Below are 23,872 nucleotides of genomic sequence, written 5' to 3' on the forward strand. Positions count from 1 at the left end.
CAGAAGGACAACCGCATCTTGTTTAAAGCCTTTCAGATCTATGTTAGGAGTTCAACAGCATCCGTGTTAGCTGCTTTTAAAATTCTACAAATTGAGCCTGCAGGCCTCAAAGATTCTCCACCAGTTTCACATAATATCTGGCAGCACAAAGTGCATGGATTCCGGTTGAGACCATAATTTCTCCCACCAAGCGGGAGGCAAGGCCTGTTCTGGTAAACACGATATCTGTTCTGTTTCTCTGTTCTTCATTTGGTCATCTTTTCAGTAAGCCTGCTCTTAGGTTGAGTCTTCCTCTGTCTCGGCCGCACACACACACACATACGAACAAACGTTAGCATTCCTCCCTCCTCTGCCTCCATTACAGATACAATCTGCTCATCAGAAACATGCAATCGCCAGATGTTGCCCAAACCTTTAGGGAAGAACCTCTTGGTAGGTGTGTGCATGTGTGCATTTGTGTCAACCCCCCACAACTGCTTTTTCTTGTGCATCTGCTGAGATTTATGGCCGTGAGTTTTCCTGCTACAGAGTGGACTTCCGCTTTTGAAATCCCAGCGGTGCAGCAGATCATGGCTCGAATGGAGAAGCAGGTTCTTCAACCCAAAACAGGTGACTCTGACTCCACTATCACCAGGCTGAAAAGACCCCTACCCTTCCAGTCGCTTGACACAAGCATTTTTATCTACTGGCAGTTCACACAAACCCCATCTGCTTCTCATATCAACATGCTCGCACTTGCCAGCACAGGGGTCTACTGGTCTGGCCTGCAGGGGTCACGAGGACAAAGTGGAGTAATGAAATCAAACTGGCCGAATGACAGCGTCTGCTGTTGATCATTGGAAATCGCTGAAGGTTTTCATTATGAAGTAATCTGATGGGGGAGATGCAAAAGGGGTGATATTAAAGTCTCAGCCGAGCTTTTTCAGCGTGAGTAATGATCAGGCAGACGAGAGCCAAGGACAGCTTTACTGTTCCCCCAGGCTTCAAAGTGTTAAGGGTGCAAGCTGATACAGCAAAGTAGGTTATATGCTGTGTTTTGTATCACACTGGGATGAAACGGATTGTCTTTTGATGGCTTTAGATTACCTTTATGGATGTGTCAACTGGATTTATGTCTGGAATGTTGTAGCGATGAAGTTTTTGTCTGCCATACTGTCCTCAAGTGCTTGCACACACACACAGAAACATTTGATTGTTGGACAAAAATAGAGCACGTATATGATTTTTAGGAATATTTCTTCAGGCATCTTGAAGAACATCCAAAGCTCTTCTTTGGAGATTTCTACCTTTTGTTTCATTCTCAAAATTCTTCAAAATGATCGCACACTGCTTTAATAATGTTCATGTCCAGGCTCTGGGGAGGCCAATGCATGACCAATAGTTTTCCAATGCATGTTTTTTTTAATCTGGGTATGCTTTTACTTCATTGGCAGTGTTTGGTATTATTGTCATGCTAAAAACAAAGCTTTTGCCAATCAGATGCTTTCCAGATGGTATTTCATGGTGAATCAAAATCTGTTGGTACTTTTCAGCGTTCATAATTCCATCAATTTTGACAAGATCCCCAACAGCACTGGCTGAAATACAGCTCTAAATCACGACAGAGCTTCCATTGTGTTTTACAGATGGCTTTAGACACGCACTTCTTTCATGGTCTTCTCTGCACATATTAAACCAAAAATCCAAAAGATGTCATAAGACTGTTGCCACTGAGTTTTAGACCAGGTCTTGTGTAATTTGCCTTTTCTCCCCGTTTCCCTTTCTTAAGAATGACTTCTTAACAACTCCCATTAAGACCATTTCTGATGCTGCTTAGGCTCATTTGTTCAGTAGATGGATCAACTGAATGAAGTCATCTCTCAGGTCCTGTTTCAGATCTTTCCTCATATTTAAAAATAATAAATTAATTAAAAACAAAAGAATGATGAATGAACAGATAATGTTCACCTGCTGTGGATACTTTTTAGTCCTGCCACTCCTTCACTTGTTGAGTTTCCTCAGATTTTTTAAAGTGTGCAGCTCAAACAAAACAGTCTGAAAATGGTCAAGTAAAAGGTCAGGACTGAAAATGAGTGAAAAAAACCTCATGTCTAAAGAAAAAGGCTCTTTGGACATGAAATATTTAAAAAAATGAGATGTGGCTCAAGATTTAGGATAGCACTGTAAACACATCACTACTAAAAAAACTGAATTTCAACAAAGTTAGACTTTACATTATCTTAAACTAGACTTTTAAAGCTGTACTCAGCTGTACTCAGATGTGAAGGAAATGTTTTAGACTGGCCACAAAAAAATGTTAAAGAAAAAAAAACTTGTCTTGTGATACTCTACAAAAGCATTGATATGTATTTCTATTAAAGCTCTTTGAATTTTGGGAAAGGTGAAAGCTGAAACAGAGCTGGAACATGACCAAATGCAGTCTCTTTCCTCCCCATTTGCTCTATTGACCCTCAATCAAAGGCAATATAAAAAGCAACGGACTGTGGCTCAGCAGGGATGTTCAGAGAAGAGTTACTTCAGAGGTGCTTTTAAATTTCCCCTCGAGGTATTATTCAGGGTTAAAGTCACCCTCTGTCCTCTCACAGGCTGGACAAATTTACTCCACTCACTCTTCACCTTAATTTTACTGCTGCACCCCAAGGTGCTATACGGAGTAGTGGATGTCTCTACCCCTGGTGCATGTGCTCTATACTATGTTTCCTCTCTGAGCAGACGGATTCTATCAAAAGCCTTTCCCTTCCTCAGGATGAGGCAGATTTGGCAGGAGTTCTGTAATGCAGGGCCAGAACCTGCACTTTCTAAAACCTTCCTTTTCCCCGGAGTTCAACATCATAAACTTAACTATTGTCTTTATCACCATCAGCGTCATCACAGGATGTTGTTAGAAGGAAAGCCGGCTCTAGGCTGGAGTGTAAAGAGATGAAAAACAAAGAGAATGTGCGAGTGTGGGGCTTTTTTTGTACCTTTGAATTTGTTGCCACTTTAACAAATGTGGGAACCACATTTTCAGCTAGCGCCAGTTTATAGCTGCAGTTAGACCATAAACGTTCCACTTGTTTCAGCAGTCAAAAAGTGATAAGAGCAACTGTTTAGAAAGTTCAGCCTTTACTCAGGTCTCTCTTGCCTTCATGTTGAAAGAGTGAGAAATGATATGGCAACCAGATGACGAGTAAAGTGAACGTTCCTAGTTAAAATGCATGTGCGTACCTCTGAAAGAGAACAGCCAATTTTACTTTCATAACCGATAATTATCATAAGTTCAACAATGTTTCATTTTGAATTCTTGAATCCTGAATACATATCCGGTATGGCAGCAGCAAGAATAAGTTATTCATTACTTCCCTTAGCTGGCGTTATCAAGGAGAGGAACAATTTGTGAATGTTAAAGCAAAGCAATCAAGGGAAATTACTGTTACAAGGACTGAAACTACCCTCAATTTATTCGCTGAAAAAATGGTTCATATCATATGTACAGAGAACAGCAGAAACATTTCTTAATGACACACTGTTGTATAAAGGAAAATTGCACAGTGCTTACATATTAATATTTTTTTTTCTTTTTTTTCACTACCATAGTACCATGTTGTGGATAATAAAACACAATAAAGGAAGGCTGTAAAAACACAATGAAAATATGGCAATATCTTTCTCATTTATCCCAGGACTTTAAAAAAATCTCCCGAAATAATAGCTTTATGGGGGAAAAAAATATCCATATGTCACAGAGATGGAGAACAAACATTAATTACACAACACAAATAATAAATGTGCATTATGGGATATCATCTAATTTGCATAGGAGAGATGGGGAATAAAATCATTAGATATCACGGGCGCCTCTACAGTTCATGAGACATGAAACACGGACACGTTGGTTAAAACAGCTGCTGTGTCAAAGTTCCTTTACATAAACACATGCACGCCCATGCAAACACACACACACCACCACCAACAACAACAGCAACCACCACTTTCATCTACACAACCAGATCCAACAATTCTGCCCAGGCAAAAAAAAAAAAAAAAAAAGATGCAAACTGACAGACAGAAGGAGGAGATAAATGTGGAGAATAAGAAGAAGAGACAGCAAAAGTGAGCGCCGCCTCGTCAGTAACCTCTCGTTTGTAGTGCGGACTCAGAGGAATAGTTGTGATTACTCCATTGACTGAATCATCTGCAAGGTCAGGCCTCCCATCTTCTCTCCCTCCTACTCCTCTGCTCTTCTCCCACTCGGCAGCAGAGTGGTTCATATGGCTGCCAAGACATATTCAGAGACATATTGGAGAATCTATTTACTGGCAGCATTCACAGACACTTAACCACATGGCCACCTACATACAAGCACGATGCAAAAATTGGTAGCAAAACAAGCTTACTCATGCTCTCCTTTCAATATCCTTGCATGTGTGAGGATACTTTTTTTTTTGCTGCTTGTGAGGACCGTAATCGATAATCTCACCAGCGACTGTGAAACTGTAGCCTGGAGTTTTATCTTAATCCTAATTCTAGTCTTATGCTGTTATATTTTCAGCGTACTTAAGTAGGCCAGGGTGGAGAGATCTGCTGTATGTGCTGCCAGCGCACTGCAGTGTCCTCCGAGAGAACTCTGTACGGACCAGAAAGCAGCGTTATAGGAAGAACAAGGCCTCGGTGGTGGCCGCAGCTGTCCGTGTGTGTGTTCCCAAAGAAGTATAATCCCAGACTCGGCGCTTAACCCGGGGCTCAGGAAATAACAGAGGTTTAGCGAAGCAAATTCATTTGAATGATCACAAAGGGGACAAAAGAGAAAAGTGCAATTCATTCTGTGAGAACTCCAGTCAGTGTATTATATCGAATGCATTTTTTTTTAAGCAACAAAGCTTCGGCCTGCTGTCTGTGGTAGGCTGATTTGTCTATGGCTGGAACATGGAATTAGAGAGACCTGATTTGTCAAGCTAGCTTTTAACAGACTTCTTGGTCATGCAGATGTCTCGCTGGGTTTCTTATTACATGTGCCTGATCTCAGAGTTGAGAATCAAGGAGTTCGCTTGTTAGATACATCCTTGGTGTTCAAAATAAATCCATCCAAGCGTGACTGAAGTTGACACAAAGAAACCACCAGAGGTCTACATGTGTCATATGACAATGCTGGAGATCTGCTTGTTGAGCACATTCACCATGAAACAGCATATTGTAATACCACAACAGTTACAAAAGACCGTTGTGTAATGTAGCAAAGGAGAAGTCTGATCACCAGCCTGATCACATTTACACCTCAGTTTCAAGTTGAAAGCATAACCTGTTTTTTTTAGTGCATATAAACATATATCCAAGTCATTTTTCCGAACCTGATCTAAATCTAAACTGTAACTCAAATGTAATCTGCACTTTTCTCCTTAAGAAAAAAAAATTGGCCTCACATAGCAAATCAGGTCCTCAACTCCAGAAGAGTGAATTCTTGTTTGGAAATAATGGAAATAATCATGAAGGTAAACAAAATCAGCTCCATTGTATCTGCCCCATGGATATGCAGCACTACACCAAGGCCACCCACAGCAGAGCTGATGCAGTTTCCCATGTAGCTGCCCTGATGAAATATTCAGCGAAGAACAGCTCAGACACCTAAAGGCCAGCAGGCTTCGGTTACGGCCAAATCAGTCCAGGCGAGGCCAGGGGCCAAGCGGCACGCCGCCAAGGTTGCCATTTTTTATCTCCTCACCGTACGTGAGAACAAACACAAACGAAGGTGTGCATTTATTTTTAATGACGTACATTAATTAATAACCCAGACCTGACCCCATTTGTACTGCTGGATTCCCTGAGTGGGTGGAGCGGAGCAGAAATAAAGAAGATCTAAAGCCGTTTTCCTCCACTGAGAGTGCTGTATATTGATGGCGACAATGTGAGAGAGGGGGGGAGGGGGGACTGATAAAGCAGCCAGCAGAAGGGAAGAGAGAATTTAGGATTATCATACTGAATACAAGAGGGGGTTGGAAAGAGGATACAGACTTTGAGTAAGTCCTGTATCTGAAACCAAAAGGGACATTTCCCTGAAGTGAGGGGGATGGGTGCTCATGCCCAAAACCCAAGCTCTGACTCCACAGTTCACACAAGCTTTTTAACCTCCACACTCTCCCACTACATGTCAGCTCCTGCCAGCACTCTGTCACCTTCTCTCTCTCAAATACACACACACACACACACACACACACACACACACACACACACACACACACACACACAGTTAAAGTCGCCATGAACATAAAAAATAAGCCTCATTCACACAAGCGTGGTATCGACTGAGGTCTAGCAGATGCGTGGTAGAAAAAGCATGTCTGGACTGAGACTTGCCCATTAGGTTACGACTGTTTAGGTGCAGCGCTGCTGAGATCCCCTCAAACAGTGCTCTGTTGTGATGGCAGCTTTTTACGGGTGTGTTAGATGGGTCAAAACAGCAGATCACGAGTCAAAAACACCAAACAATCAAATGACGTTAAAGGCACTTAAAGGATAAACATACAAGGTATGAATGATCACAATGCTGGACTATAAAACAGCTTAAAAAGGATCACGGTTCTTAATTAAGAAAAAAATCTTTCTTTAAATATAAACATTTTTTACAGCAGTCCTATAAAAATCTTTATATTTCATATTTTTATTTTAAAAAAATCCCACAAATCTTGTTTTTGTTTTTTTTTCCCTGTAAATGCTTGTTAGGATCAGTCCTCATCTCCTTAAAGACATCCATATTCTTCTATTTTCACCCTCTCAGGAATAAAACAGCCTTCCCTTCACTGAACTCTGATGCCTGCTGAGCTTGGCGATTTGGGACGGTGATGGGGGCACGTCCTGTCTGTAGGGCCCCTTGGGTTTTGAGAGGGCCCGAGCTATGGCAGAGCCAGTGGCTTGAGTGCTGTCTCTGTTCTGGTCAAAGGTGATGCCGCTGGGGGTTTCCTGTGCAGGAGGCGGCCTGGTTTTGCTGGCCTCCTGCTCTCGACGCCTTTCCTCCTGCCTCAGCAACTCCTGGGTCTCGAGGAAGACGCGGGCGTTAATACTGGGTGTTCCCAGGTAGCCGTTACGTGACCCCTGGCCCCCGGAGTAGCGAGGATTTTCCTTGGATGGCTGAAATCCCTCTGCTGGCACGTACATCTTATCCCACGAGTCCTGGGACGCCGCACTGTTGTTCTTGCGAGGTTGCCTAAACACACAGAAACAGGTAGGAGGGTCAATTGCACTGTTTTCTCAGTCACCTTAAGCAGCAATTAAATCTAAAGCGAACAGAGGTGGATTTTATTTGATTCTGTTTAAAAAAAAAGCCCCCTGGGTCAGCAGTATTCAAGGGGAATTCAAAAGGAACTGCACTTCAGCGGAGAACGGGATCATTTTCACATTTGTGTGAGAGCTAAAAGCAGGACGTGGCATTCACTTAAAATACTGAAAGCAACATCAATGGTGCAGAGGGGTCTGTTTTAGGCTCCTGCGTGATTAGACTGAATCCAGTAACATAAAAGAAAAAAGAAACGAGACATGAAAGAGGCAGGAAATAAATATCGGAAGCATGAAACGCGTGCAGGACTATTATTTCCACATTGTAAACAAACATAAATGTTAAAACCTCGCTGAGAAAATGCCGGCTTTCATCCATTTAACTTGGTATTGGGGATGCAGATGGGTGCACTTACAGACCAGACAGAATAATGGTAGGCCTCAGAGAGTTATCTGGCTTCTACTCATCTTCGACTTGCCTGTCAGCCCATGCACTGACAGGCCGGCCAAAGATTTATGGACGTATCTTTTGTTAGAAACAAAATTTAAACAAAAGAGCTATCATCCATGCATGCTTCCCACCACACGTGCTCCCCTTTCACCTGGACAGCTGTCATTGAAATCTGCAGGGTCTTTGGCTATTAGAATCCATTAGAGCAGACGTGGGATGGAATATCTGTGACAGTGTCTTTTGCATCAGGGGTGCTAAGAGAGATCCCATTCACACCTCACTGACCCATTGTGTGCTTAAAAGGCTTTTGAGTACAAGGCACAAGACTGCAGAGGGAGACAGGGGCCCGGTATGCTTTTAGGCCAGAACACCTGCATTCCAGGGAGGCTGTGAGGAACAGGCAGAAGACACAACTGTGTGGTTTTACAATTGAGGGAAGTGGGACTCATTTCTCAATTTGTACAAACTGAAAAAACAAAACAAAACCCAACAACCATGGTTTTTAATTGCACAATCAACTAGATGAAACTGATGAATTTTACTCCATTCAAAAATATGCCCATTTAAAGTTTTGATGGAAGTGGTGACACATGTCCAGCCAAGTCAGTCCAGCATTTGGTAAGAAAGCACTTTTGAATATAAGCATGGTAAATATATATAGGCAGATATATTGGCAGTGGAATATGTACGATGGCCCTGAGTGTTCAAACGCAGTGCAACTGAGGCTACGTCCACACTAGCCCGGATAGATTTGAAAACTGTGTCCAGGCATCTTTCTTGGCCTTAAGACAACAATTCTGATGGCTAAAAATCCAAACGGGACACCAAAAAATAAAAATAAAAAATAAAAATAAAAAAATATATATATATATATATATACATATGTATATATATATATATATATATATATATATATATATATACACAGATGTTCCTGTACACTATGCCGGCCACTTGGCATACATGGAACGCCATAACCAAGTGGCCGGCATAGTGTACAGGAACATCTGTGCCGAGTATAACCTGGAAGTCCCGAGGTCAAAATGGGAAATGCCCCCAAGGGTGGTGGAGAATGACCGAGCTAAGATCCTGTGGGACTTCCAGATACAGACGGACAAAATGGTGGTGGCTAACCAACCGGACATAGTGGTGGTAGACAAACAGAAGAAGACGGCCGTAGTGATCGATGTAGCGGTTCCGAATGACAGCAATATCAGGAAGAAGGAACACGAGAAGCTGGAGAAATACCAAGGGCTCAGAGAAGAGCTCGAGAGGATGTGGAGGGTGAAGGTAATGGTGGTCCCCGTGGTAATCGGAGCACTAGGTGCGGTGACTCCCAAGCTAGGCGAGTGGCTCCAGCAGATCCCGGGAATAACATCGGAGATCTCTGTCCAGAAGAGCGCAGTCCTGGGAACAGCTAAGATACTGCGCAGGACCCTCAAGCTCCCAGGCCTCTGGTAGAGGACCCGAGCTTGAAGGATAAACCGCCCGCAGGGGCGTGCTGGGTGTTTTTATATATATATATATATATATATATATATATATATATATATATACACACTCAACAAAAATATAAACGCAACACCTTTGTTACTGCTCCCATTCCCCATGGGATGGACGTAGAGACCTAAAATTCATTCCAGATACACAATATAACCATCCCCCCCAAACAGTGGTCACAAATCAGTCCAAATGTGTGGTAGTGGGCACATCTGCTATATTGAGATAATCCATCCCACCTCACAGGTGTGCCACATCAGGATGCTGATCTGACACCATCAGTAGTGCACAGGTGTACCTCAGACTGCCCACAACAAAAGGCCACCCTGGAATGTGCAGTTTTTTGCGCTATTGGGGGTCTGGGGACCCAGAACCGGTCAGTATCTGGTGTGACCACCATTTGCCTCATGCAGTGCAACACATCGTCGCATGGAGTCTATCAGATTGTCAATTGTGGCCTGTGGAATGTTGGTCCACTCCACTTCAATGGCTGTGCGAGGTTGTTGGATATTCGTGGGAACTGGTACACGCTGTCGTATACGCTGGTCAAGCACATCCCGAACATGCTCAATGGGTGACATGTCCGGTGAGTATGCTGGCCATGCAAGAACTGGGACATTCTCAGCTGCCATCTGCCCTGAACAATGTGAACCATGATTCATCCGTGAAGCGCACACCTCTCCAACGTGCCAGACGCCATCGAATGTGAGCATTTGCCCACACAAGTCTGTTACGGCGACGAGCTGGAGTCAGGTCAAGACCCCGATGAGGACGACGGGCATGCAGTTGAGCGTCCCTGAGACGGTTTCTGACAGTTTGTGCAGAAATTGTTTGGTTGTGCAAACCAATTGTTCCAGCAGCTGTCTGGGTGGCTGGTCTCAGACGATCTTGGAGGTGAACCTGCTGGATGTGGAGGTCCTGGGCTGGTGTGGTTACACGAGGTCTGCGGTTGTGAGGCCGGTTGGATGTGCTGCCATATTCTCTGAAACGCCTGTGGAGACGGCTTATGGTTGAGAAATGAACATTCAATGCACGGGCGACAGATCTGGTTGACATTCCTGCTGTCAGCATGCCAATTGCACGCTCCCTCATTGCTTGTGGCATCTGTGGCATTTTGCTGTGAGACAAAACTGCACATTCCAGGGTGGCCTTTTGTTGTGGGCAGTCTGAGGTACACCTGTGCACTACTCATGATGTCAGATCAGCATCCTGATGTGGCACACCTGTGAGGTGGGATGGATTATCTCAATATAGCAGATGTGCCCACTACCACACATTTGGACTGATTTGTGACCACTGTTTGGGGGGGATGGTTATATTGTGTATCTGGAATGAATTTTAGGTCTCTACGTCCATCCCATGGGGAATGGGAGCAGTAACAAAGGTGTTGCATTTATATTTTTGTTGAGTGTATATATTATAGTGGCATTCCCTTTTCAATTAAGCATTTATTGTAGTCAGATGCTGACTTGGGTACAGTTGCATATAACAAAAATCAGGGAGCAATTTAAGAAAAAAGATTGTTGATGGCATTTTGTTATTTTAATTTTAAATGAAAAATGTTTAGGATCATGTTAGATTGCTGCTGTCAGTGTGACTTTAAAAGGGTAATTAAACACTTAATATAAACAAGTTTGGATGATAAACATAACAGGTGAATTTATAAATATATATGTATGTATGTATTTTAATATCTTTATTTAAAATAGCATTTACTTGTGCAGTCTCTGTCTGTTCTTTCCTCTTGCAATCAAACAAAAATCAAATGGTGAAATGTTATTTTAAGCACCATTTAGACAACTTTTGTACTTAATATTTAAATCATCCCAAAATGCCACAGGACAAAAATAAATAAATAAATAACAGGCAGCATATTTTCAAGTCTTGGAGACAACATCAGGGAACATGATGGTTTGTGATGGACTGACCTTTTCACATAGGACTGTTGTGCCCCTATGTATCAAATGCAAAAAGCCTAAAAGCTGCAACCATAACATTTCTTCAGAGCTCCCTTAAACATCGCAGATAGGGTCCCAAAGCATGACTGCAGTTTAATGAATGAAATATTTGCAAAGAAAAGTATAAAGTAGGATAAGAATTTGAAAATCTGTGGTGGAGTACTTTTTGCTTGCGGTAAAATAAAAAAAAAATACACATTCTGTCATGGTCCCTGTGCCCCGCTGGTCAATCCTCTATTGGGCAATATGTTTGTGGTTTGTTTGCTCTCTCTCTCTCGCTCTCTCTCTCTCTCACTCTCTCTCTCTCTCGCCACGGCGATGCTCACTGCGGGCTCCCGCTGCTGGCCCACACACCTGCTCATCACCACACCGGCCGCTGATCCCAGCTGATTACTTAGATGGCGAGTCTGCACTAGTCTTCGCTGGATCGTTGAGCTATCAGTATCGTTTTTGGAACCCGATGCGGAGAGGAATGATTGAGGGGGAACGTTTTTGTACAGAAAGTGTGGAACACCCTTCTCCCAACCCTGTTTCCCACGGACCCTGGCGACCCGGATCCGTTTCCCCTGCACGTTGTATATAGCCACTTGGTGTATGTGTTCACTGTAAATAAACGCACTGTCCTTCGCTTAAAGGAAAAAAAAGAAAAAAAAAAGAAAACGGTGTCCATACTAGCGTTTTCAGTTGTTTTCACAGAGTTGCGCGTCCATATTGAAACAACCCAAAATGTTACAGTCCTGTGCATGCGCAAAAGCGAGTGAGAATTAAAGAATTTGAAGAAAAGCTATCTGGAGCATGTACAAACTGATATTAATCATTTTTAGGGCTGTCAAAATTGAGAGCAATCTAAACAACTGCTGTATAATGCCCTCCGCTATTAGAAAGTCTGCATTTTCGAGTGTCCACACTGCGACGGGGCAGCTCTGTTTTGAAATGTATGCGTTTTTGGGAGTGTTTTCAAAACGCTGTGTTTTTCCTTTTCAAAATTCAAAATTGTCAGAGAGGTTTAGTCGATGTAGCTAGGGTATCAATTTGATCCTAGGTGACTTCCTTCTTGGGTTAATGCATTCACCGGCTTGGGTGCTGACTCAAGGGGTGACAGCAATAAAAAAAAAAAAACTACAAAGGAAGTAAAATAAAATACAAAGGAAAACTTCAGCAAACTCCCCCCCAAAAAACAAACCAAAACACACACAGAAAACACAACGAAAGTGTTTTTGGTGAGATATTAACGTGATAGAACAGCTACAGAACTGACAAGCTAACAGTAAACGTATTACATGAATCATGTGATATTTTTTTCTCTGATAGCACTGATGAATCCTTTTAAACATGTCTCGGTGCAATCCTTCACATGTTTTTGTCACTTGTGCATTAATGTCTCACCAGAAACACTACAGTTGTGTTTGTGAGAGTTGTTTTTTTCTACTTCTGTTCTATTTTATTCAACTTCCTTTGTGGGTTTTTTGACCTTCTGTTGTGTTTTTTTTTTCTATTTCTTCTTTCTTTTATTGAAATACCATTCTGTTTCATAATAAACATTTTAAAAATAAGTGTTGAAGTGGGGATTTCAATAAGGGAATTCCACTGCAAGTAGAAACACTATACAGTTTGTTCCTATGCCAGGGCTGCCATCATGGGCACACAGATTTAAAGCAAATGCTACAAAACACAGTGCCTCTTTCTTGATAACTTTCCATTGCTAGAAATATTTTCTTTCTATCATCATCATAGTGAAACTGTTATGAGAATCCCAGAATTTCAGCATTTCTAATGAAAGCCCTTGCGGTTCACAATGACTAAAGGGAGGGGAAGGGCTAAAGCACACGGCCCTGTAAACGTGGGGTATGTGGGCTCTTGTGAGCTTGTGAGTTTTTTTGTGCATGCATTTCTGTTACGAACATGTGCAACACAAACACATCCTCTTGTTCCGCCATTTGGTTGCTAGTATGCACAAGTACAGGGGCAGATGTAGGGACAGACTGCAGAGAGCCTCACCACATGCTCCATACATGGACCTCACCGTCTGGGCGAGCCGCCACGCACTTACACCCTGGCTTGGCTCACAGAGCAGCCAGCACCGCTCATGAGGGAGTTGCTTGTTTAGAAGCACAGGAACGCCTGTTGCACGAGGAAGCAACCTGCGTTTCCAGAATGACCTTTTAGGTTTTAAAAGCACAGAAGTTTTAGGGGGAAGTCAGAAGCGGAGAGATGAGAGCAGAGAGATTGCGTTGCTCCACAGGAATGTAATAGTGATTGATGCGTCAAGGGATCTACTTCTCTTATCACCTCTACTCCTTTGCCAAAATATATCACAAAGTAGATTAGTTACATGTACAGCGGGAGGGGATGGGAAAATACATCATGCCAAAGAGTGGGGTAAATTTAGAATGACAGAAAATAACAAACAAACCCAGGAAGTTGGCTCGCAGGAACATTTGTGGCCGCTGTGTGTTTCTTTAAAACAGCTGGGAAGAATCAGAGTTTATGAGAAGTAGGAGAAAGCTTCCACACATGCACGCACGCACACATGCACCCAAAAGCATCTAATGTGTAATGCAACAATCATTTTCTATATTGTATAAATAAATTGTCTACAAACCTGGAATAATGTTTTCTTTCTAACTTGGAACAATATTCTTTTGGCTGGGAATGCGATAGTTGCACGGCTAGATGAAAGAGCTACTGGCAGTTCACTCAGCCCGCAGTTAAGAACCTTATCTCGACATTCACTGCATTCATGCGTGTGCTTGTGTGTGTGTGTACATCTCTTTCGGGCTAATCAGTGGTCTCTCCTTCCTACTAAAACACTCGTTCCTCTCCCAGTCACTCTCGACCTCCGTTGCCTGTCACTGCTAATCCTGCTCCAACAACAAGCCTTCATTAGTGTTCTTCCAATCCTCACATCCCAGACAGCGAGCTAAGCCTGGCCGTCATCAGATAACCAGCTACCATGGTTTCCTCTGGAAGCTTCTGGGGTGTTTTTTGGTGAGGGAATGTTCCCTTTTCTGCTGAATGGCTGACTGCTCAGACTTCCTGCTTTGGAAGAGGAAAAGATGAAGAGGTTCCAATAAGAGAGGTGGCTGACATTAGAAGGCATTGTGATTATTAATCTGGGGATGTAAGACTAGCTCTTTAATGAGAAGCCATGCCGACACACCAAGCCCCGAAAAGCCTCAGCCAGGGTCAAGCATCAAGCCTGAGCTCATGTGGCTCTTAGCCCGAAGCCACTATGAGATTATGAAAGGAATGCATATCAAAGGCCATCCTCGCTTGGCTGCTTGGCCGGAGACATGAACTTTCCCAAGAGAAGCAACTCACTGGGAGAGAAGGTCCCAGCTCAACTGTCACACCACATGAGATGCAAGCAGATAACACATATGAGGGGAATGCATAGATCAGTCTGCCTTATACAGACCAAATTGATTATGTGTCCGTGTGGACCACAAATCCATATCCACAGACACGAACACGTTTTCATCGACCCAACTGTGTTTTGAGGCAACATAACACAAAAGGGGATGAATATGAAGAAGTGATTGGTGCTTGTGCGTTACAGCATAGACGAGAACTGGCAAAGAAAATGAAAAGACCACGCACGCACGCACGCACACACACACACACACATATATTAAGGGCTCCGTCTTTGTTTAAATTGGCAAGCTGCAAAAGTGAAATAAATCTTGACTTTGCTCTTAGCATTTTTGAACATATAATACATTTCACAATGCAAAAAAACCCTCACAATGGATTGTTTTCAGTGTGAAAATATTCAACAATAATGTGTCAGTCAGTCAAATGACAGAATTATTGCCTTGGGGAGCTTTTCTTCCAGGATATTAAGCTTCATATGCGACTTTCTTTCCCCTAGCAGCAGTGGTTAACTTTGTAATTTGCACCTACTGCCATGAGATTAAAAACTTCAGTAAAGACATTTAACGGAGTGCTGGCAGAAATGGCAAATATTGATACTAAACCACCCCCTCCCACAAAAAAGGCTCAAGATGTAAGATATGGTAAGCTTTATTGGCATCTCTTTGACAAATATGCAAAAAAGAATCGAAACAAGAAGATGGAGAAGATGAAGAGCAGTGCTTGTAGCTCCTAATGGCAAACTGTGCGAGGCAAGAGATTGTAGGGGGAAAAAATAGCCTTTAGAAAAAATAATGTGATATTGGAGCTGTTATTGGAGAGGGGGGCTTGGGACAAAGTCACCGCTTTCTTCAGGTCAGCATTGACTTAATGAAGTTGAATATCAGTCAAATAATTCTAAGCGATCACATTAAATGATTTCATTCAAAGAGTTTGCTAAGAATCGTTCATGTGTCTGGAGATTAGTTGAAAGTGGCTTTGTGGTGATTGACTTTGAGGGAAGCCAAAGAGATAAGTGAGGGAGGGGGGAGGTGGGGGGGAAGGCAAAAATGTGAGGAAAAGAAATTGATGGAAATCAAAAAAAGTCAAATGAAGGGGTTGAGAAAGGGCAGGGAGGACGTGATAAGTCAAAGGGGTGAACGCAGCCGCATGGATGCATGGACAGTTTGAAGAAAGAAAGAAAAGGAAGGAAGGATGTCTCACCGTGGCAGGGAATTGTACTGTCTCTGTGCTTGTGGGAAATCATCTCTGTCCTCTTGCTGCTGTTTCTGGACCTGAGTCTCAACCGTTACAGAATGGCGTCCACTTGATGTCTCCGTCCCATTGCTGGCCTGTTAAACCCACAAATACAGTTAGCACAGACACAGTGAATACACAGTAACAAAGAGAGGACCAAAGGCAAGCATTTAAGCCTTTCAGTGCATGTTGTACTAACCCCATGTTGCTCTCCAATGCATCCATCGGACTATAGCATGCATACAGTGTGTGGATGTTAGTTAGGAAGCACTCAGAAACAGTTGAAAAAAAGTGTTGTGTAAAGCACTTTGAGTGCTCAGGATAGAGTAGAAAAGCGCATTATAAGAACCAGTCCATATAAGAGAAAAGAAAATTATTGTTTTGATAAAAGATGAATTGAACTTAAATTGTTCACACGAGTTCTTATTCGTGGGAAAGTGGCACATGCTGGTTGTTTGCAGCTTCAGCGATTCTTGGCTAGTGATTTATTTTATATTGTAGTCTTAAAGGTAGTAGAGCCCTAAGTGTGTTTAGCTAGTCCATTTAACCCTAGGTACCTTTTGAATGGCTTGTTTAAGGGATCTGTGTTGCCTGGTACACAGATAATAAAGTACTAAATGAACCGTGGTCCATATCAACCACACATTAAGAAAGGAGAACTGCTTTTAAAGAATGCTGTGATTAAAACAAACAAACAAAGAATCCTGTTCTCTTAACTTTTCAAACAAACTGCACTGGCCACATGGTTGATATGACTTTTCTCTTTAGTATGCATTAAACATTTTGCGATGGAGCTTATTTGTGTGAGCTGCAGGTCTTGATAGCTACAGTTTGGATCAGTTTAGCCCACCACTAGTGTGCTGAAGAGATAAATTATAGACGAGCATTTCCAGCTATGGCTTCATTCCGCTCATATGCATATGACAACACACTGCTAACCTGTACCAGTGTGCATGTGTGTTTGCCGTCTGATCATCTGTGAGGTTGACATGGAGATATCATCTCCCTCAGCACCAGCATGCTGCTAACGAGCTGGCTTATGAAAGAACGAGACAAGCCAATTACACAGAAGCAAGCTGAAGAGGTGTTGCAGGCGTGGCTTGACCACTTGTCAGCATTCATAAGGCTCAGGCTTTATTGTGGAAGGCAGGTAGTGGTGGATGGCTTGTGTGAATAAATTAACCACTTAATAACTCACAATTTACCCAAATTTGATTTCTAAACCTGAGCAGCTTCTTCACAGTCTTTGGATTTGTGGAGCTGGCAGAACGTAGCTAAACTCACAGTTTAATGCACTTTGTCCTCTGATTTGCAGTAAACACAGGATGTCAAATACTGCCATTCAATCAGATGGTGGTGTTGCAAAGGTACATACAGTACAAGGTGTCTTTTGGTGTCCATGCTTTTGACACACCAGCTACAGTAATGTGCATTTAATGTGAAATCTGCATTTAATGGTTGAAAGGGTGTCTGTGGATGCAGACAGCCAGATGTGGATGTAAATGGTAAATGGACTGGTTCTTATATAGCGCTTTTCTACTCTTCTGAGCACTCAAAGTGCTTTACACAACTTGTGCATTCACCCATTCACACCCATTTGCACAAGCACATTGTTCTAAGTGCTTTCTAAGTAACATTCACACACATTCACACTCCGATGGATGCATCGGAGAGCAATTTGGGGTTAATATCTTGCCCAAGGATATTTGGCATGCAGACTAGGGGAAGCCAGGAATTGAACCAACCTTCCAACAGATGACCTGAGCTACAGCCACCTCTAAGATGTAGTGACATTTGTCAGCCAGAACACTGCGGCAAGGCTCCCATTTGGGATTTTTCATTATTAAAACTATTCACTGATTAATTTTGTTTGCACTTGCGTTTTACGTACTTTTCGCTGTGTGGTTAGGCTGAAGAAACGATTGTGGGTTTGAGTTTAAAATTCCCCAATTTACAACATTAGCCCTATTTGCCACAAAATGATACCTTCCCATTATTATCTCCATCAAGGAGGTTATGTTTTTGGTAGCATTTGCGTGCGTGCTTGCAATTCAGTCACAAAAAGTCTCAAATGATTTCTGATCAAACTTGGTCAGGGTGTAGAGTGCGGTCATGTTAACAATCCATTAAAATTTGGCTTACATTAACCAAGGTCTTCCAGGTGAACTGAAGGATTTATTGATCAAAAGATCACCAAAACCTTGAAACTATCAAACATAATATCAACATATATTAAGTACTGTATAAAGGTTTAAAATATCATATCACATATAACCTTTGACCTCTATTTCAAGTTCGAGGTATCTGAAGGTCAAAGTGTTAATAGTAGTATAATCAGCTCTTCTTACTGCCTTTATTTGTATTGACAGCATGTAGACATATAGAGAATGATATATGGGTATTATAAATATGTACATTACAGTAACAAGCAAGTGTCTAAACATGCTAAATATGGGGTATTAAGGTGCCCTTTGGGGGGGTATCAATAGACGCTGCGAGTGTATCTCTGTGAAGCCAAACACTTCTGATAATACAGCAATATCTGACCGACGAGAACAATTCTGGAATTAATCGATGGGGTAAAGGTGCGCTGGTGGAATGAAAAGCTGTCAGCAAAAACGTCTTCTTGGAAACGTCTTCTGTTCCTGAAATGACTGCTTTTCTCCTCACTTGGACAGCTGCAATAACAGCGCAATTACATTTCACTCAGCGTCAACAGCAAGTCTTTTTCTCAAGCCCTCCGAGTCTTAAAAACATAATAGTATTCCACGTGGGCGAAGTGAATTGGATTCATATGTTTCAGGTTTCGCTGCAACAACATGTTTCCCGGGCTCAGAAACTGTAGAGCACATAAACCAATATCAGATGAACTGAGAGGTGGAAAAGAAAAATAATTTTACTGGAGTCGAATGTGGTAGTGAGAAAATAATTAGTCACGCACTCTGAAAGTTATTAATGTGATTTGAAAGGAAGTGAGGAGGAATCCTGCGGTGCTACACTCTTCAGTCTCAAACCGAAGGGTTGACGTGGATGACGCCATGCCAAGAGAAATGCATGAGAAATAGCCAGGAGAGAAAATCAGTCAGCCTAATGCCATTATCCAGGGAAGGGGAATCAGATTATTTCATGTTAGACCTGGAATATAATGCCATATAAAACATGACATTTGTTGAAATCAAATCAAAGAGATGTCCGTGTTTGTTTTTATCCAATAATGTGAAAAATGATGTCAATATGGCACGTTTTTATCTTTCCCCTGCTTCCTTGGTGGTGTCACAGACAAAGCAGGAGGAAACAAAAATTCTCCACCTGTTAAAACATGAGAGCCGGCGGGATGTAATTATGAAAATTATTTGCAGCTATCAAAAAAAAAAAAAAACTAGGACGAGGAAAGCAGCTGGGTGGGAGTCGAGCAAGACAGCCGAGGTGTAATAGTTCTTGGTTCAGAGCTGGTCACAAACCTTTGAGATTTCAAAGCAGGTTGCGATGATGGGCCAGCACTAACATATGGCTTTACCGCCCATGCTTCTCTTGATAGTATGCTTGGAGGCCACCACATAGGGAACCGTTTTAAGAGAACAGTCGAGCTGTACACAAACAGACATGTGGAAGACATTAAGATTGCTAATGGGCAAATACAACAAGAAGAAAGTGAGAGAATGGTAGTGAAACACCACATCCTGACAAAAGCCCAGTTGGATAATCAGTCTCTCTTAAAGTCACTGCACCGACCCAATTCCGCCAATTTATTATAAGCAAGCTCAGTCCATTTGCGGTTACCAGGGTGTGTAGCTCCGGGCGGTGTAACCATCTGGATCAAGCAGTGTGGTCTGCCATTTCCCGGCCTCTGGTCCAAGGAACCACAGTGAATAGGAGGTTGGTGTGGCTATCGCTATATCATTTAGAGACTTTGTAGCATGCACATAAGGCAGCACAAAAGTCATTTTTCTTTTTTGTATCTTTAAGTGAAACTGACCAATCACGTTGTTTTGCAATGTGGGAAGAAAAGAAAAACATGCCTTTATTTATATCAAACTCTTCTGTAACCGGTAGCAGCTTTCAAGTGTTTTCTTTATTAATTCATGGAATATAATAAAAAATATTGTCTATTTAGGTTTGCTGTTAGCTAAATTTATGCTACTAATGTATTAGTATTAGCTAGCTTCTTGGCTAATGCTAACTGAATGCTCAGATAACATCTTTGGTCAGTGCGACGTTGATCTTGGACCTATATTACTGTGATATGGGAACAACACCAACGTGACAATATCAGATCACGCATCAATCTATTCCACATTAACAACCAAGCCACATAACTTTAAGGTTGGTATTGTTCAAATACAATGGCAAATCCCATTGCTTATGGTATTTACTTTAACCATGTTGCCACTAAACCTTGCTTCACTACTTGCACAACATTACACAGCACTAATCCCTACAAAGTCATGCAGTAGCATGACTAAGAAGCCCTAAAAGGCGACAATCAATCAATGTCAGAGATCTGGTTGAAAGAAACACATCTCAGCACGGGTTTGCAATGCTGGTTTTAGGCTTTCCCTTATTTTTTCACAGCATGATATGGCCTTCCTGTAACGTGTTAACTCCTCGCTGGGTGTGAGATTGTTCTGGGCTATCTTAAATTCTAAATAGGGGGGTTGTGTAGGGCCAGAGAGATAGCAAGGGTGTTAGTGTGCCAACTGCCGAGTCTCGGACACACAAACACGACTGCCAGAGCTCGGGTGAAACGTTAGACCGCAAACCTGCGTGACATATCCAGGAAGCTTGTTTTCTGGGTTACTCATCTATTAATCAGAAGGCTGGTGGTTCAATCCCTGGCTGTTTAGCTCTGAGGAAGTCAAGTGACTAGTTAAACAGGGCTTACTCTTCAAGTAATCACATAGTAATAGAGTTAACTGTGAGGCACACAACACTAATCAACATGAAAGTACAATATTTAAGGAAACTAGTAGTTGCATAAGCAGAGCTAATATGTGCACACACATGAACCCTGGTAGCAGAATTCAAAGTAATAATAAAATCAAAAGAATTCACATAAATGTGGGCTTTAAAAGTTGCTGTTGATGTGTGTGATCCAAGTTACCAGCGTGGTGCTCTCCTCTGTGTGGTCATGCTTACTGGTGCTCTAGCCTAACAGCACAAATTGTTTTTATTGAGAAAGAGTGTGTGTATGTGAGGCTGGGGGGTGGGCTCTAGGAAAAACATTGCTTAACAGTTCTTTATGATGAACATCTGGAAATTCCCTCTTATAGACAAGCAGGGCGAGCAGGAGAAAAAACATACCAGCTCTAATTGCGTGTGCTGGGCTAAGTGGATTGACTGATAGATGAGGTTTTTGTATCTTGATCATTATTCCATTATGTTGGAGCTTAGGTTCAGCGATGGACCTGATCATTACAGCTGTTAGCAGCAGGCAGACCTGAGTGAAAAGCTGAGGTTAAACCCATGGAGACCAGGCCCCACACCTAATACTGATGCATGTACCCTTATCTTAGCCGAACCCTATTATTATCATTTTACACATTTTTCTAAAGTTCCGAAAGCAAAACATTTACATTGGCTTTCGTTTTAGCAGAGAATATTTTGTGTTTTGTAGTGTAGATTATAGTCACAGTTTGAATGGATTACAGATCAAATGTAAGTCATGCAGAATACATCTGCTAATGACGATCAGGCTATAAAATTGAGAGCAGCTACTTAACAGGCCTTAACGTGAGAATGTTTCATAAACAGCTTTTTCCAAATTAAAAATGAATTTTAAAGCTAAACCATTAAGCCAACATGGAAGAGCAGGGTCTTAAGTCCTCACGGGTCTGTTTATCCATCACATGTGGTGAAACCACTGATGAAGATCATGTGCTGTGACCCAGAACTGCACCCTAAAATAACCTAAAATCCTTAAATCTGGATAAATGATTGCAGAAATCTGAACTGCTGCTGTTCTTGAGTAACACTTTGAGATGCTAGCAGTTCCTGTTTGTGTACAGTATATTTGCGTGGAGGCTATCACAAAGGAGCCTCGCATGCTCAGGGGAAACAGGCATCAAAGTGCAGTTCTGCAGACTTTGATGTGGTAGGCATTTAACTGCCTGCCGGAGCATCTTGCTTTTCATGGTTACATTCCCTGAACGATTTGATTTATAAAAGTAGAGGTCAGAAAGGTTTCACTTTCATCATTGTGAACAATCTTCAGCAATGAAACTGAGTGAAACATGCTGTTAAAAAAGGACATATCAGTTTCAGTGCAGAAAAAAATAGCTCCGATAGCTTTGAACAGAACTCAGCTATGACTTTACATTTTTCAGTGTGGGTCAAAACACTGAAAATAAATAAATAAATGTTTTTTGTCATCACTACCTCCACCCACAGTTTTTAAACCCACACCAGAAGTTCACTTTCTGAAAGTTGTGACAAATCTTCCTCCGCCGAGGCAGTTCCCTCTGAGCAGTATTTGCTTTTATATTTTGTATGTAACATTACGTAGGAGCAGGTAGTGGATAATAGCTACTGATTTGTAAATAACAGGACATGAATAACCTCACCTTATTATATAATGTCATACTACAGTATGATATTATGTAACACATTTTGGGGTTGGCTTCAAAGAAAGGCAGATGTGAAATTTAAAAGTGAGGTCAGAGGTCCAATGTGGGATAATATTTCAATTCCCCATACAAAAGTATCATTCCCTAAATGTTTTCAATATAAACAAACACAGTAGAATTTTAGATTTTACGAAGGTTTAACCTTATTTGACCTTGAAGAAGAGGTCAGAGGTCCAAAGTAGAAATGGACCGATCCGATATTACGTATCGGTATCGGTCTGATACTGACCTAAAATACTGGATCGGATATTGAAGAGAAATAAAAAATGTAATCCGATCCATTAAATATGAAAAAAGCACCTCACAAAACTTGCGACATGGCGTAACTCAGCTCATAACCGTAGCATGTCAGAGCAGTATGCATCACGTGATAGAGCAGCTGTGTGTATTTGTAGCCTCGCTACCAAACCGGCATTTACCGAGAAAGTTATCCCAGAGAGAAGTAAAGCAAGTGTGTAAGTTCATCTCTGAATGTTTGTAAAGCATTCTAGCGTTAAGCTTAACAACCGATATATGGAGCGACTGCCTCTCTCCCTCCCTCTCCTGCTGCTACTTTAATCGTGAAACTGATTAATGATCAGCTGATCGGCTTTTCTGTCGCGAGTCCGTCTCTCTTGTTTGTTTATTGCCCACTTTGCGCCAGAAAGAGGAAACCAGCGGCTGAACAACAGCAGCACGTTTAAGCTTGATAATCTGTTGTTAGAATTTATTTAATATTACTTTCTACACCACGATCTTTTTCTACGTAGCTGACGGCTGGTAAGTGTGCAGGGGCGGATCTAGCAAAGTTTAGCCAGGGGGGCCGATAGGGCATTAACAGGGAAAGGGGGCACAAAGACATCCTTTTCTTTCTTATTCTCATTTAAAATGTCTAGCTTTTAATAATTAATTATCTGAATCTTACACCCAAAGTTCTAATCTGATGTAAAATGTATAGAAGTCCATGACTGTATATAGTAACTACTAAGTCTAATATACCCTAGTAAGCCATAGTACTTTTTCCTTTGGGAAGGTACCATCTGTGCAGTCTGCAATTCTGTTGAAGAAAGATGTTGAATCTCTTTAATTATTCTTGAAAAATAATTGATTTCTGTGCATTTTTTTCACACTGCATCAAATTAAAGTTGATTACGTCAATTAAGCATCATGAGGTGGAGGGTGGTTCCCTATTTTTTTTACTTTTTTTGCTGGGAGTTTGGAACCCTATTAGTTAGGTTGCTTACTCTTTAATATACCAGAATAGGGAGGATAGACTAGGTTTAAGTTTATTAGATTGATCAGTATTGCTGAACTATGAAATATTTTGGCTGCAGTGTATTTTTTGCATACAGGTATAACAGAATAGCTTTAGTGTTTTATTTTTTTAAAACTTGAGTTTGAACTTATACAAAAAGCAGCAAGATATTAAAAAAACAGTTTTATTTATTAAAAAACACACTATATCGGATTCATATCGGTATCGGCCGATATCCAAATTTATGATATTG

General features: G+C 41.7%; 1 protein-coding gene across 2 annotated transcripts in view; it reads right to left on the bottom strand.

Annotated features, from left to right (window-relative positions):
* Positions 1 to 3,419: 3,419 nt before the first annotated feature.
* Positions 3,420 to 23,872, bottom strand: part of LOC146661639 (partitioning defective 3 homolog) — a 357,664-nt gene continuing 337,211 nt past the window's right edge. For both annotated transcript variants that reach the window (XM_085418158.1, XM_085418157.1), the window contains exons 23-24: positions 15,730 to 15,857; positions 3,420 to 7,177 (exon numbers count right to left, since the gene is read on the bottom strand). In XM_085418158.1, the coding sequence (XP_085274284.1) occupies positions 6,748 to 7,177; positions 15,730 to 15,857 (558 nt within the window). In that variant the 3' untranslated portion in view covers positions 3,420 to 6,747. The remainder of the gene's footprint in view (positions 7,178 to 15,729; positions 15,858 to 23,872) is intronic.

The sequence above is a fragment of the Rhamphochromis longiceps genome, linkage group LG9, assembly GCF_057381845.1.
Source record: "Rhamphochromis longiceps isolate RC_006_pf linkage group LG9, R_longiceps_female_GT1.1, whole genome shotgun sequence".
In the NCBI taxonomy this organism is placed as follows: domain Eukaryota; kingdom Metazoa; phylum Chordata; class Actinopteri; order Cichliformes; family Cichlidae; genus Rhamphochromis; species Rhamphochromis longiceps.